General features: G+C 29.5%; 1 protein-coding gene across 3 annotated transcripts in view; it reads left to right on the plus strand.

The window, feature by feature from the left end:
* Window positions 1-3273: 3273 nt before the first annotated feature.
* The window catches only part of LOC107451679 (uncharacterized), a 41400-nt gene continuing 28798 nt past the window's right edge, over window positions 3274-15875 (plus strand). The window contains exons 1-5 of one of the 3 annotated variants that reach the window (XM_043047273.3): window positions 3274-3546; window positions 8545-8590; window positions 9919-9938; window positions 10160-10265; window positions 12772-14575. In XM_043047273.3, the coding sequence (XP_042903207.2) occupies window positions 3403-3546; window positions 8545-8590; window positions 9919-9938; window positions 10160-10265; window positions 12772-14575 (2120 nt within the window). In that variant the 5' untranslated portion in view covers window positions 3274-3402. The remainder of the gene's footprint in view (window positions 3547-8544; window positions 8591-9918; window positions 9939-10159; window positions 10266-12771; window positions 14576-15875) is intronic. The other 2 variants (XR_011636539.2, XM_043047274.3) reach the window with 2 other exon arrangements.

Consider the following 15875-nt stretch of genomic DNA (forward strand, 5'->3'; position numbering starts at 1 on the left):
TTGATTCTATTAAGAGGTACCTTTTGATAGATGAAGGTTGGCATGGTCGATAACTCCGCCCCCCACATGTTGTTCATGCTGGTGAAAAACCGTATTCTTGCAATGTATGTGGCAAAACTTATGCCCAGAAAGTTAGTTTAAAAAAGCATTGTCTTGTTCATTCTGGATATAGACCTTACTCATGTCATGTGTGTGATGCAACATTCGCACACAAAGTTAATTTATATAAATATTCTCGTGTTCATACTGGAGAAAAACTTTATTCATGCAATATCTGTGACAAAGCATTCACTCAGAAAGGTGCTTTAAACAAACACTCTATTGTTCATTCTGGAAGAAAGAATTATTCTTGTGATATGTGCGATAAAACATTTGCTCATAAGTTTAATCTTATAAGACCCACTATGTTGTTCCTACTGGTGAGAAGCCTTATTCATGCGGTGTATGTGATAAAACATTCTCACAGAAAAGTAGTTTAAATACTCATATTATTGTTCATACTGGAGAAAAGCCTTATTCATGCAGTATATGTAATAAAACATTCACACAGAAAGGTAATTTAAAAGCTCAATTTATTGTTCATGCTGAAGAGAAACCTTTTCAATGCAATATGTGTGATAAATCTTTCACACAAAAAAGAAGTTTAAGTAGATACTATGGTATTCATACTTGAGAAAAGCCTTTTGATCTGATATGTATAGAACATCCAGTTCTTAAAGAATAAAAATGTACATTTTTGAATTTTTGATCCCGCATCTTTTTATTTTAATAAAAAATTTTACTAGAAATCACAAAATTTAATAGCTCATATTAAGGAACAATCTACAAATATACATTGTTCTGGCATATAGCCTTACTCGCGGGATTCATTGTTTAAACCGTTTTAGGAATTCAATCCTTCCTCATTCTAAGAAGAAAAAGAAAAAATTCAAATATCAAATTTCTTAAGCTGATGAGTTCTGGGGTCATATGATTTTTTATTATTTTAAGCAAATACAGAAACTAATCTTGTAAGGTGGATAATTGTAATTTCATAATTATTGATTCGCCTCTTGTATCCGTTTTTAAAAATGATCGCTTTCAGTTAACAATAGAGTAACCATATCATATACCACTACCAGGGGTGGCCAAGCTCCTTGATAGTCGAGTCATTTTTCAAGTTTGAAATTTTCCGCGAGCCGCAATTAAATACGTATTTGAAAGGTACTAATTTTTTTTACAGAATTTATATTTATTAAAAACATGTAGGGTGTATTGCATTTAAATAATGAAAATTAAACACATTTATTTTACTTCTCTTGATAATTCCTTAAAATTTGGTGAATAATTGGTGACAGCACTTCTCAGTAATCACTTGAGATTTAACACAAATTTTGAAGTGGAATAAAATGATTCACATAAGTGTGTTGTTCCGAATATTGAAATAATTCGACAAGCAGCCTTTTTTAATTCTGGTACGAATTTCCAAAATTCAGTAATCGATGTCGACTTATATTTTAATTGTAGAGCTTGATCTTCTTGCATCTCTATTAATTCTAATTCTCCAGATGTTTTTATGTCATAATTATATTGGAAATGGAAAACTCCCCTTGAGTTAAACAACATTTCACTTTGTTTTTCTTATTTGTTCTCAGTAATTTAAAAGACATTTTGAAACACATACGGAACGATAATAATATTTTTAAATACAATAGCACAAAAATGAAAAGGGAACTCTGGTACATTTAACGAGAGCCACAAATAATCCTTCAAAGAGCCGCAGGTTGACCACCCCTGCCATATACCTTTAAAATAGTGAATTGAGTATATCATTCACTAACATGTGTACAAAAAACAAAAATGTTAAGTGGTATATTCTCCGCATTTTCGTTTTGAAATTATTGATCCCCAACTTTAAAGTTTAGAAATCTCAAATACAAATTTTAATTATATAAGAGGCTGCATCTCCTGCTTTTTTCGTTGACTAACCCCTGTGGTTTGTCTCTCAATATTTTTTTTTCTTTCTTAAAAGTTGATATTTTCAACAAAAAAAAATTATTTCATTCATAAAATCCATTCTTATTATAATTTAATGTGTAAAAATTCAGTAGGTTAAGTCTTTTAACCGATTTTTAAACTTCTCTTTATATTAAAGTAGATATGCAATTACAAAACAGAAAATTTTTAGCAATTCTATCTACACACAATTCCTTATAAATGGATGGTGTTTTCTACACTAGGGAAAGCTGCAAGCTCCATACCGCCTATACTTTCGGGTTACTGTTACAGGTGTATTTTAAAACTATTTGGCTCACAACATTGTCATTGTGTTTTGAGATTTTTGCAAATGTGGTATTTGATTACTTATTACTTGTTTTTACAATGCTAAAGGTACTAACACTAACGTAAGATGGTGGGCAGCTTGCAACAAGAGCAAACAGTAATAAAAAAATGGAAAGAGGCCAAATCAGAACTGCCAAAAAAGCGAATTATTCAAAATCTAGCAACCAAGTCACTAACTAAAACAAATTTTTCACTTCAAACTCACCAGAATTACTTAATAACATTAATATCTTATGAAATACGGCAGAATTGAGCTCAGAAATTATCTAATTTACTTCTTTTATTGAAAACAAAATTATCCGTTTGAAAATATCGCTCTAAGAATAAGTTGTAGTAAGCAGTTGCAAACTTTCTAACCGGAACTAGAGCAGGTATTGAGCTCGAGATTGTTATTGTTTACATTTATATTGAGAGCACATGGGGCCCCCTTGACCGTCGGGGCCCCATGGCGGTACTCCGACTGCCCAGGCATAGTTTCGACCCTGCAGTTAGTTTGAGATAATTGATATATATATATTTTTTTGAATAAAGTAAATTAGGTCGTCGGGCTGCCGAAGTGGAGGTGCCATCCCCTCTGCAGAGGATCAAAATTGTGATGGCATGTCTTCGGATCATCCTCAGGTGTTCTTCCCAGACAGTCGCCAATAGCCCATCGTGCAGCTCTAGTTAACTACAACAAATTAACTACAACAACAACAATAAAGCAAATTGTAAGTTGTCTACGCACTCCGGCTGCAAAAAATACACATGCGCGCTCAAAGTCACTGAAAAAGACTGATGTGATGTGTCAAATCTTGTAAACATGAACAACGATTAAGTGACAACGATGCTGAAATCAGCCAATAAAATGTATCTATTTAATCAATAGTCGCTGCAAATGAACAGCACCCTAGACAAAATCACATTTTTGGCCTTAAAACATTCTGAATCTGGCATTAGTTATTGTCGACCAATCAGCGCTTTGTATACAAGTGTGCTAATCATGCTATGGAAACGGAATTGAAATCATATCTTGCGTAATATTTGTTTTGGTTTTGTTTTATTTATATTTTGTTTTGTTAAGCCTAAATTTATAACTTGATGATTATGGAAGAAGAACTTTCCATATCGTTAGATGGAAAAAATCTTGCGAATCTAAGAGTTGTTGATTTAAAACAAGAATTAGAGAAGCGTGGCTTGTCGAAGAGCGGAAGCAAAAAAGATCTAATTAAACGATTGAAACAAGTAAGCCTAAATTTACCAACTGCTAATTATGTTAGTCAACTATTTAGTCAACAAAATAAAAATAATTATTAATAACATTTTTAAAAGCATTTCAATGATTTTTTTTATTTAGTAGATTATTTTTCATTAATTGATCAATCTTATATTTACTTTTTTTAAATATACCATTTGATACTTTTTACCATACTTTTAAATTGCATTAACGATTATCAAAACGTCAATATTATATAAATTTTTTAGACTCGAAGCGTTAAAAAAAATCAAAAAAGAGGATTAGATTACAATTCTGGTATATTTGAAGATTTTCATATTCTTGCAACTTCCCGCCCTTTTAATCAGCAAAAAGCGATATATGAAATGAAATCTCGCGATGACTTAACTATCGTATCTATTCATATCTTATCTATTCCCTATCAAAATAATCGCCTAGTTTTTTAACTTTCAGGCAGTGGTCCACAAGAAACTAAAAAATAAAACAAAAAAATCACAGAAGAGGACATACTTGAGGATACTTTCGTATCGTAATCCGTTGCATTAGCTATAATCGCCGGCCCCAAATTGATTTTAAACTTTTTAAAAATACATGAAATGACCATATAGTTAAAAAATTTTTTTCTTTTTTTATATTTAGCGATTTGTCTGTGTTTGGCTATATCTCGAGCTATACCTACCCTTTCAGTTGATCCCTTTAGGTGGTGTTTTTTTAAAAATATTTTTAGTTTCTCACTAGTTGTTGTCTGAAAATTGGGGATATTTCCTTATCTGTCTCACCAACTACAATCGCCAAGATGCCAAATAGATTTTAAACTTGCAAATTGTTTTAAAAAAACATGTAGATGTTTCCCCGAGGGTGACTACGAGTTATACCTTTCGAGTTGGTCCCTTTCTGCGATGTTTTTTTTAGTTTCGCGTGGGTCACTGCCCGGAAGTTTCCAAGACTTGGCAATTATTCTGCCACAGATCACGATACGAAAATCACCCTGATATCTCTACCCCCAGAATCCTTTTTATCGCTATCTCTCAATATCACTCCACTAGATGTTTTTTTTTTAAATTGTAAATTTTCCATTTTGCCCATAAACAATTATAGTTAGCATAACAGATCATGTTACTGAAATATCAGCAGAAACCTCTTAAAATAAAATGTTGTTTAATATTCTGGCACAGTCTTAATATTCAGCACAGTATGATAACTATTAAAGTTCATATACGTTTTGTTTAAATCTCAAAGATTTTAAGTATGAAACAAAATTGTCTTTTATCCTGAAAATAAAATTGCTTTGTAAAAAAATATTGAATATTTAATTGGGGATCTCGTCTCAATCCAGGACTTACGACAAGTGATAAATATTGTTTGACTATTGATCACAAATAATTTGATATGCATTAAAAGATTTTATTCTGTTTCAAAATTATTTAATTAGTATTTTGTTGTTTGCCTGAGATCTTGTGATGACTACTGGCTTAAATTTAAGGGTAAATTATTTGTAAAACTTCCTTATTAAAAGTGAGTTAGCCGCTTTGTGAGTGATGATTTCTGTATTAGAATCTACTTTACTGCTGTGTCTAAGCGTTTTTAGAAGGGCCGTCTGCCCTGCCTGCCCTTTGATCCCTATTAAAGCACTGTCCTTGCCCTTTTTGTAAAAATAAGCCACCATCCCTTAAAAACAGGGTTGGAGTTTTTGCCGTCAAAAAGGGGTTTTTGCCAGGACAGTGGCAAAAACCTGGTAAAAACCGGCAAAAACCAAATTATCTAAATTGCTGATTAAATATTATTACAAAATGCTAGAAACAAATTTAAATCAATCATAAGGAATAATAATTTTGATACATTACATGAAAAAATTATTTTTAACATATTAATAATTAATATAAGGGTAATAATTTTTAAAAGATTGAAAGTTTTTGACCTCTTTTCATTTTAGAATCCTTAAGTAAATGCTTTTTTACAAATAAATAAATATTATTTGTATAATATTATTATTTTTATTTATTATAAAAAATTATTATTTGTACAATAATTAACTACACATGTTGATAGATATTTTATGCTTTAAATTTAATTTAAAATAAGTTCATTTCACTGGAAAAAAGAGAATAATCACAAATTTTCCAATCAATAATGTTTTAAACTACTAAAATGATATATTTTTACATTATGATTTAATTATGGAATAATAATTTTGTTAATTTTTGTAATTATTTATATTTATAGTATATATTTCAATTTTAGGAATAATTTTGCATCAAAAATGTGTTTTTGTCCTCTCATCTTGGAAAATATAGGTTTTTGCACACATTTTGCCAATTAGCGTGGCAAAAACCTGTTTTTGCCAGGACGGTTTTTACCGGTATTTACCATGGTTTTTTCCACCTGCGGCAAAATCTTGCCAACCCTGCTTAAAAACATTGTCTTAATTTATTTTTTCAGGCAAAGGTTGTTTTCTTAACCGCTTGTTTTAATGATAAGTCCATTTCTGATTTATTTAGTTATTGATAATTATAGAATTAATTTCATTATTTCATTTTAGTAATATTTTTCTTATGTTGTCTAGTTATATAGTTAAAATTCCCATGATATTTGGCCCCAGAGATATTGACATCTTTTATTTGGGAGGGAGGGGAATGCATTAATTAGCTTTTCAGTAATTATAAATTTTACTATCCTATTTTTTAAAATAAATTACCTTTTTTTAAAAAATGCATGTTTAAATGTTTATTTTCTCTTAACTTTTAGATTAAAATTCAAATTGATTATCAATTAATCCTTTTTTTTCCTCGAAAAAAATTTATACACAGAGATCGTCTTCAAGCTTGCCTTTAATTATTTTTTCAACAGTTTACAATTGTTCAGTTATTTTGATAACAAGTGAGCAGACCCGCATAATATACTCTAACACGGTTTATAATTTATGAAATATACATATTAAATAGTATAAGAGGGTAATTTAAAAATTGAACATCAAATTCAATCGTTACATATATTACACATTTTCATAAATTTTAAAACCGGTGAGTGCACTTTCCTGTGAGAAAGCACCCTATCCTTTTTTATTCCTGTGACTTCTGTGTAATGGCCTGAAAGAAACTATAAACGACATCACAGAACTGTGAAAGGTGAAACTTGCAGCCGCAACATATTTTCTTTTAAATTTTTTGGATGGTAAGAGAAAGCTTGCTCTAACAGATACCAATATTGAAATGTACCCCATGATTAACTGAACCAAAATAGTTATCAGGAGGTAATCGCAAATTTACTATTAAAAAAATGCACCAGTTAGGCGACAACTGGGGTAGATTTCTACATACTACCTGCGTCAGAGTATTCAGCAATATTTGGTTACTTCTGGACAGTTGCACACCAGAAAGAAAAAAATCACAAAAGGCGACTGACTCATGGAGTATATCTCGTAACAAATAGGGCTGGGCCGTATCAGTATTTTGATACTACTGTTTATTGACTGTTTCATATCCCCATTTAAAGATTATTACAATCTATATTGCCTGGGAATTAACTATAGTCTTGGGAAAAAAGGAGCTGTGCCTTTGCCATCACATTCAGGGGCAATCCAAAATACTTTTCTGTGGCATATTTGCTTACTCGTTTTGTTCCCTCTTAGCTTTTGCTGTTGGAATACCTTCTTCATCAATTATGTCCAAGTGAAAGACCCTTGCAATGATTTTTTTTTTGTCTTTGAGTACTTATTGAAGATCCATTTTCTTGTTTTGTTCATCTCGTGTTGTATATGAAGCAGCAGTGAGTTGTATCAATCTACTATAAATTTCCGAGATATTTTCTGCATGTTAAAAATTAAATCTGCCACGCAACAAAACAAAAGCATCGTTTCTACTTTTGTTACTTACAACGAAAGTAATAAGTATGAGCTTTTACTTGTACTTCATTACTTTTTAAATCTTGTACTTTTGCCTTGTTTTTTTCCTACTTTTTTTCCCGGAAAAGTACAAGTATTTGTAAAAAAAATGCCAAAATAAGAAGAAAAAAATTTCCGAAATTTTTTGAAAATTTTCCCTGATAAAACTTTTTTTGAAAATTTAAATTTCATAATTAAATTTTTTATATAAATTTCATGTATTATATATATTTGAACAGCTAACTTTTTTATCCAAACACCTTCAAAGATTGTAATTTTCTGAAAGGGAGAAGGGCTGATCTTCTGAGCACACAATGACTTTTTTGCAAAAATCATTCAGTGATAGATTATTCCAGTAGTAGTATTGGAACAAGCATTGTCTATTCAATTGTGATATATTGTGTGAATACATTTGGTGTTGAAACACATAACCACAGGTGTTTGAATCAAAAGTTTCTAAAGGAAAAGATCGAGAATGGTAAAAAATGTGCATTTAAACTAAACTAAGTATGTATGTATACTATTTTTAAAGAGATAGTTCATCCAACCTTTAAGTATTTGAAAACAATAATTATAACGCAGGCAAACTGCTAGTTTAAATTTAATGCAAGCACAAGAACTGAAAACAGTCATGCACTATGGTTATCTTCCTTTTACGGTAGTCATAAACACAATCTCTCTTGTTACTTACATTATCTGGACTTAATACAATTCTAATTTAACCAATTAGAATTATATTAAGTCCAGATTATGTACCTACATATCTATTGGAAATTTCTGTAATCAAATAAAAAATACAGGATTTGTTCAAAAAAACTCCCTTTGACCTTTTTTTTTAATTAAAAATTTTTTTTTTCTTCGGGATTATAGGGAATGATTGTTTTTCTTTTTAGTAAAAAAGAAAAAAATTTTAAATTTAGTACAAAAGAAAATACCAAAATATTTTTCTTCTTTGAATTGGTGATTATTTTGTATTCCTTTACTAATTTTTGTAGAATGTTTATATAATTTTGTTCTAAAAAAGATTTTCCATCTGTGTATGATTTTCCTTAAATTAATGGATTTTATTCATTCCAATGTAAAATTAAACTAATTTGTTAGTTATTGAATGTATTTTACTTTATAGCAATTAGAGTTTGAAAAGCTTTGTGAAGAAAGGAAATCTACTGGAGGTTTGTTCTATTTTATACGAATAAAACTGTTTTTAAACTTTGTATATATTTTTCATAAGTTAATGTTTTTCATAATTTAGTGTTTTTTAAGTTTAACTTTTTTTCAAGCCTTCAGTAGAAATATACACTGCTTATAAACTTAGTGAATCTTTTTACTGGAGGTTTGATCTATTTTAATCAAATAAAACTGCTTATAAACTTGGTGTGTATTTTTTCATAATTTATTGTTTTTCAAGTTTTTTTTATCACACCTAAACAGTTTTTTTTCTAACTCACTGTTTCAATTTGTTCGTCGTAATTATAAGTTCATTTTTTGATATTTGTTTTTACATTTATTATAAAATATTGCAGCCTTTTGTAAATATCTAAAATATATAATGTTGAAAAAAATGAGTTTTTAATTAAATCAGTTTATTCTAGCTTGATTATTGATTATTTCTGGCATTAAAATTTTTTTCCATGTGTTTTAGCAAATTTAATCTATTTAGAAACTTCTTCATAAACTATTACATATTGCTGTGAACATGGTCTTATACCCTATTCTCATCATCCCATTTAATAAATCCATTTTGCTATGTATTTAGTGTCAGTTAGGGGGAGGGAATATTTCTTGGTCTCTCATCAAACTTAGTTTGTGATGTGGTGCTTCTTGTTAATTAAATTATCTTATTGAGAAATAAGTAAAAATATTTTTCATTTAACAAAAATGGAAAGTTATAATTTTTTTTTTTTTTTTTTGGTAATAGTTTCTGGTTTAAAATAATATTTATGAGGGTTTTACAAAAATTATATATTTTTTTATCTACTATTACTATTATTTTTTTGTTTTACCACTTCTATGATGAGGGAAAAGATAATAAATCTTTAAATAGTATATTTATGAATTCAGTTTCTATTTTCCTATCTAAACTATTTAATGCATCTTTCTAAATTGTTTAACTTTTAAAGAGGTATGAAATTTTGGGCACCAAAGATTGTCAGTCTATTTAATTTTATTAACAAAATAGTCTCCACCGTAAAAAATTGAATTGAATTTTCTGAAATCATTCCTTATTTAAAGTACATAATAATTGTTTTATTACTAATAAAATATATTTTCAAAATTTATACGTTTATAAAATAGAATGAACCTACTTTTTAAGAACTTTTCTGAAAATATATAATCAAAGTGCTATGTCCATTAAACACTTTCTTTGCGATATAAGTATAGAATATTTTTAAAAAAGTAATTAAATTATTTAAAACATGCATTTTTTCCAACCCTGCTTTAATCTGATTTTGTAAATAATATGGAGTTCTGTATTTTAATCATTTTTGTTTCTTTACAGATTGTGAGCTAAAGAAAGAAGTAAGTACACGTGGAGATAAGTTGCCTTGCTTAAATAAACATTTAATGCTTTTATTTAGCTGCATTTATTAATTTTTCTTGTTAGTTTTTTTCTTTTCTATTTTTTTCCTTTCTTTTTTGGAACTGCTTTAATTGCATGGCTTGCCTGAATTCTATTATAGTAATTAAATAAATACTTATGTATTGATAAATTTTATTCAGATTTATTGTTTTCATTGTAGTTAGATGCTGCAACTCAACAAAATGAATTTGTACAGCGCTATCTGGCTCAACAGCAGAAGATTTTCGCTGAGCAGAAAGAGATGAAAAGATTAGTGGAACTTGAAGGTTTCTGAAATATTAATTATTAGTGTTTAAATTATTGTTTAAATTAATATAATTATTAAAAAATAATGATATGCACACATAATTAGTTTTTTTTATTTAAGTAAAACATTTTGAAGTGAGGGATGTAGGTAAAACAAAAAGTATTGTATACTTAAAAAATCTATTTCTTTCAACTATAGGCATTAAAAAGTTAAAAAAGAAAAAAAATCAAAACATTCCCTCTACAGTCAGTTGTTGGCCACGTGGTTGAGGAGGATCTAGACCAGTGTTTCCCAACGTGGGGCCCACGCCCCACCGGGAAGCAATTTGATTGTTAAGGGGGGCAATTCAAAAATGGACTCGACATGAGTTTAAACCTTTTGCTCTGGGCCATTTAAATACTATGCAAGATTTCGGTGACAAAATTGAAAGAAAAAAGCAAATTCTTAAATAATTGCGGTCAATAAATATTATGTGACTTAGGGATTTTTTAAGCGACAAACCTGAAATGAAATATCTGTTTACAGTCGATGGTAAAGCATTTGTGAGTTATTTAGCCAATATCTTTGAAAAACTGAATATATTAAATAAGAAGCTTCAAGGAACAAATAAAACTCTTGTTGATGCAAAAGCGAAGATATTTGGCTTCATTACCCTTATTGAGTTATGTCAGAAATATATTAACAACAAAAACTTTGAACAGTTTAGTTGGCTCCAAAAATGTGAAGTAAATGATACCGCTTTACTTGTTATTATCTATCATCTGGAAATTGGCTGATTTAAAAGAAAGATATTATGATTTAAAACAAATTTATTTTCCAACATAGATGTTGCAGTCCATGTTAGTGGATTTGTCTGATATATCAAATATATCAAGAAGAACATGCAGTAATGCAAAAGGATGAGTCAGTTAAAACTTTATTTAATGTGAAATGAGTGATGGCATGGCTTCGTGAGGAAACGGAAAACAAATACCCAAATTCAATCAAATGTGCAAGAAAACTATTGTTACCGATCTTGTTATTACTGATATTGTTATCTTCATATTTAGCTGAATGTGGATTTAGTGCTGTAAATGATTTTATTGGTAAAAAAAACAAATCGTCTGGATATAACACAACGAGGAGACTTGAGACTGAAGCTTACCAAATTGGAACCTAAGATAAAATCTACGTGCAGCAAGCATCAAGAGCAAGAATCTCACTAAATTAAAATATTAAATTATTATAGAAAAATCTTTAATTAAATTATTTCGAATTTGAATTTTAGTTTTTCATTATATAATCTGAAAATTTATTTTGTTTCGCTAACAATTTCCTAAGTTTCTTAAGTGAACAATTCGATTTTTTAATATTAAAAATTATGTATATGTTACATGGGGGGGGGGCATAAGAATTTTAGAAAGGCTTAGGTGGGGCATGGTACAAAAAAGGTTGGGAAACACTGATCTAGACTCTTCATTTTTATCATCAACTACAAGATGATTGCAATATGGTCAGTTTGCATATCACCTGACTTTTCAGGTTAACGGATCCAGTTTGAAGCAATGTTCTACAGTTTAGGTCTAGTAGCAGAATTTAGGGAGTTAATCTGCAGCACTATCTTCATAAATACAAAATTTGCCTGTGACCCCAAGGTAGACAAACAGATATAATTATTGTAAAAACTCACCTGAATCTAACATGTACGTGGCAAAATTTGTAAACATAAGGTATTAAAAATTGTACATAAAAATATCATACACTTTTAAATTTATTTTGATTTATTCACCAATGTTTAAAAAAAAAGTCCCTATGCAATAAATGCCTGTAATCAAGTAACAAAAAAAAAATTTATTCTTCTTTTTTTTGCTCTTGGTGGTGTTCTCTCAACTCAACTTTGATTAGAAACAATTTTAAAAAGGTTAAAAACAGTGTTTTTTCGTTTCTTTTTTAATTTGAAATGAAAAATAATGTGCAGATGTTGTAATTAATTAACTGCAGCGTCCACTGCCATGCTGAAGGGTTTCTGCTACCAGGGTTCTGGGTAATTTGAATTCTAAAATATTCTGAGATTATTTTTAATTTAGTCTCCTACAAAAATTCACACTATGTATATAAAGGGCTTATTAAAGAACGTCCATTATCTATTCTTATTTTGTCTCTCTATTGTGAATAAGTTTTTGTTCATTTCTAGGCTAGAAAGTGTCTTATTTAGTTTTCAAGTTAGTTACCTTCAATTGCTTTTTAACTCTTTGAGTGTTAGACATTTTTTTCATTTTAACTATCTGCATTCTTATATAACAAACAGTTGATAACTTTTATTCTTTAACTAAGAAATGGTAGTACATTGAGCAAATTTGCTCAGATATTAAACAATCTTTAATTATTTTGTATTTTATTAAATTAAAAGGAAAGCTATGGAGTACAAGTTTTCTCAAAGTTATGATTTTTTGTCGATTTTTACCAGCTATTGATACATAAGTCTGCAAAATTAAATGTTCTATATTTACAAATGGTTCACCTTTTTTTTTTTTTTTAAATTTCAGAATCTCAGAAAAAAAGTGACTCAGAAGAGTGCATTATTTCTCCTAAAATTGTTGAAAAACCTTCAAGTAGTGATGAGGATACTGTACCAGAAGGAGATAGCTGCAATGAAATCGATACCGGTGAAAATACTTTAAAAGTTGCAATAGAAGAAATAAGTTCAAAAAAGAAAAAAGTTGAGAAAGAAACAGAAAAAAATGAAAGTGAGGAAACCCCTTCTACTGGTAACGTCACAATTGAAAGACACATAATTAAAATTGAAAGAGACAATGTGTATACTATTATTTCAAATAAAAATCAGGATATTTGTACAGACAAGTCTGGAGATGATAAAAATAGTTCAAAAGACACTACAAAATCAGTTTCATCTGAAGAAGACTGTTCTGTGACTGGCGTAAAACACGAAAATCAGGCTTTGCCGCTTAAAAACAAACAAGCAAATGAGAAAGGTAAAGCAAGTAAAAATGATTCATTGATACAAGGTACTGAAAATGTCAACCTGGATAATAAACATAACCAAAGGAGTGTCTTTTTGTCTGAAGGAGACAAAAATATTATTGTTTCCAATATCAACAAAAATACTTCAAAAAGTGAAAACACAAGTAAAATTGTCGAATCTAAGATTGACGACGGGAATAAAAATGTGTTTTTAAAAATTGACAAAGATATAAGTGCTTTAAAGTGTGAAGATACTAATACAAATGATTTAAAAATTGATGATACAAATAAAAGTGCATTAAAAAATGAAGATACAAATAAAAGTGCATTAAAAATTGAAGATACAAATGAAAGTGCAATAAAACTTGAAGATACTACAAATACAAGTGCTTTAAAAACTCAAGATATAGAAAAAACTGTTTCAACTGAAACTCAAGAGACAGTTAAATGTACTTTATTAACAGATGAAAGTACTTTAAAGATTGAATACACTGATAAAAGTGATTCTTCCAAAACTGAAAGCACGGAAGAAAATTCTTTTAAAATTGAAGCTGCAACTATAAGTGCTTTAAAAATTGACACAAACACTGCTTCATCAAAAATTGATCCAGGCGAATGTACTTTAAAAAATGAAGCCATAGATAAATGTACTTTAAAAAATGAAAACATTGGTGAATGTTTTGTTAAAGGCAAAGACAAAATATTTTATTCAAAAGTAGCTAGAAGAGGTGAAAGTCATTTGCTAAAAAACGAAAATTTAAAAAATAAAGACATTGATGAAATTAGTTGTTTAGAAGATAAAGATACAAAGGAAAGTATTTCAAAAAATAAAATTTCAGATGAAAACATTGTTTTAATAAAAGAAATCGTTGATGAAAGTGCTTTAAAAAAACCAGACACAGATAAAAATGTTTTTTCAAAAAATGAGGACTCTGATGAAAGTGTTTTTCTGAATGTTGAGAACACCGACTTAGCAGCTGTTAAAACCAAACTAGAAAGTAATATAAACCCAACTGTATCCGATTGTCCAACAAATAAGTTAGTTGTTGGACAAAGTGAAAGTGATTTGTGTAGTGTAAGTACAGAGAAGGAAATCAAAGATGTTCCCAACATAGTGGACCAAACTCAAGTCAAGCCTGACATACAAGTTGCTGAAGTTGAAACAAACTCAGGTAAACTTATTACAGATGACAGTTGTGAAGGAAAATCAAAAGTTAGTGAAAAAAGCATTATAGATAATCCTTGTCAAACCTCATCTAGTTGTAAAGCGAATGCTGAGCCATCACCATCATCTTATCAAAAAGTTGAACCAGTACCTGACAGCAATATTGAATTAGTTCATTCATCTTCTGAATCATTTGAAACCAAGTATGTAGTTTATATTGAATATTATTAATACACTTTTAATGTAGTATCAATTTATTTATAACTTAAAAGCATCGTAAGTACTGATTTGGCAGACAGCGATAGACTCGTAAATATTTTTTTCTGTATTTTTTTGCATTGTTTCTTAGTTTTCAGGTATGAACATACATGCTTTTGATTGGTGGTAAGTAGCAAAGTTACTGTAGTCATTACTTTTTTCACAGTTTGTAATTTAGTGTACTACTTTTTAAAAGAAGTTGTGTTGTGAGTTGTGCGATGCAAAAAAAAAAAATAATCCAGTAGTTTTTAAAGATTTCTGGCAACTACTTTTAACATTAGTTTAATAAAGAAAAAAGGTTCAAACGCAACTAATTTTTTTAATCAGATTGGTACAAATCTTCGCAGATCTGTCAGTGGAATATGTGAGAATACCCCTGTGTCTGATGCTCCAGAGCACATGGATGAAATATTCTGCAAAAATACGCTTTTTCTCCCAATTTTTAAAATTTCTGAGAATGTTCCAAAAATTTAATTTTTTCTATTCAATTATTACAGAACATTCCTCCCATAACTTCTGAAAATCAAACTGCCCGAACGATGGCCGTACTTGGAACGAATTTTTTTTATCCTGCGGTAGACTCAGAGTGTCCATCAAGAGAAAATGGGTGGATCTTTGGGAGGTGCACCGTTGCCTTGACAACCGCGACTTCTGCTGTAGAGCAGAAAGGATGAGGTTCTTGGTTGTTGAGTTCTAGGCAGTTTCATTTCTGCTGCCGGTGTTGTTCCGATGCTTTCCTCCTTGGTGCGACAAGTATTGAATTTATGCATCTGTACATTATAGTTTTCTCGACTTTGCTAGCTTTTATTTTTAGCCATTCCTGCTTGCGTTTGCCTTTGTACATATTTGTTTTTCATTTATTTGTGTCCTTTTCCCAAGGTGCATCGTAAGATGAATATATTTTAACGATGGAAGTCAATTTGAAAGGCGGACATAAAGTGTGTATGGTGGATGCTGTTGCAAAAATTAAATTCAAGTTTCATTGGTTAAATAAAACAGTCAAAGTGACTAAAACTGTTAGTAGCAATCGATCAGAAGATATTGAGGGGAAAGCTAGCGACTGTTTTAATTTAAAATGATTGACTGGCAATTAATTTAAACTGATGATTGGCCTAATATATTGCTTAATTTTCTCTAAATATATTAGTAATCAAAGATGTTTAAAATTATATTTGAGAGAAATTTAAATTTCACTGTCTGAATGCTTCTGCCACTTTTAATTTAAAATAAAAATCTCACAACAGA

Source organism: Parasteatoda tepidariorum, chromosome 1 (genome assembly GCF_982258835.1).
Source record: "Parasteatoda tepidariorum strain Cologne lab strain chromosome 1, Ptep-v5.0, whole genome shotgun sequence".
NCBI classification, from domain to species: Eukaryota; Metazoa; Arthropoda; class Arachnida; order Araneae; family Theridiidae; genus Parasteatoda; species Parasteatoda tepidariorum.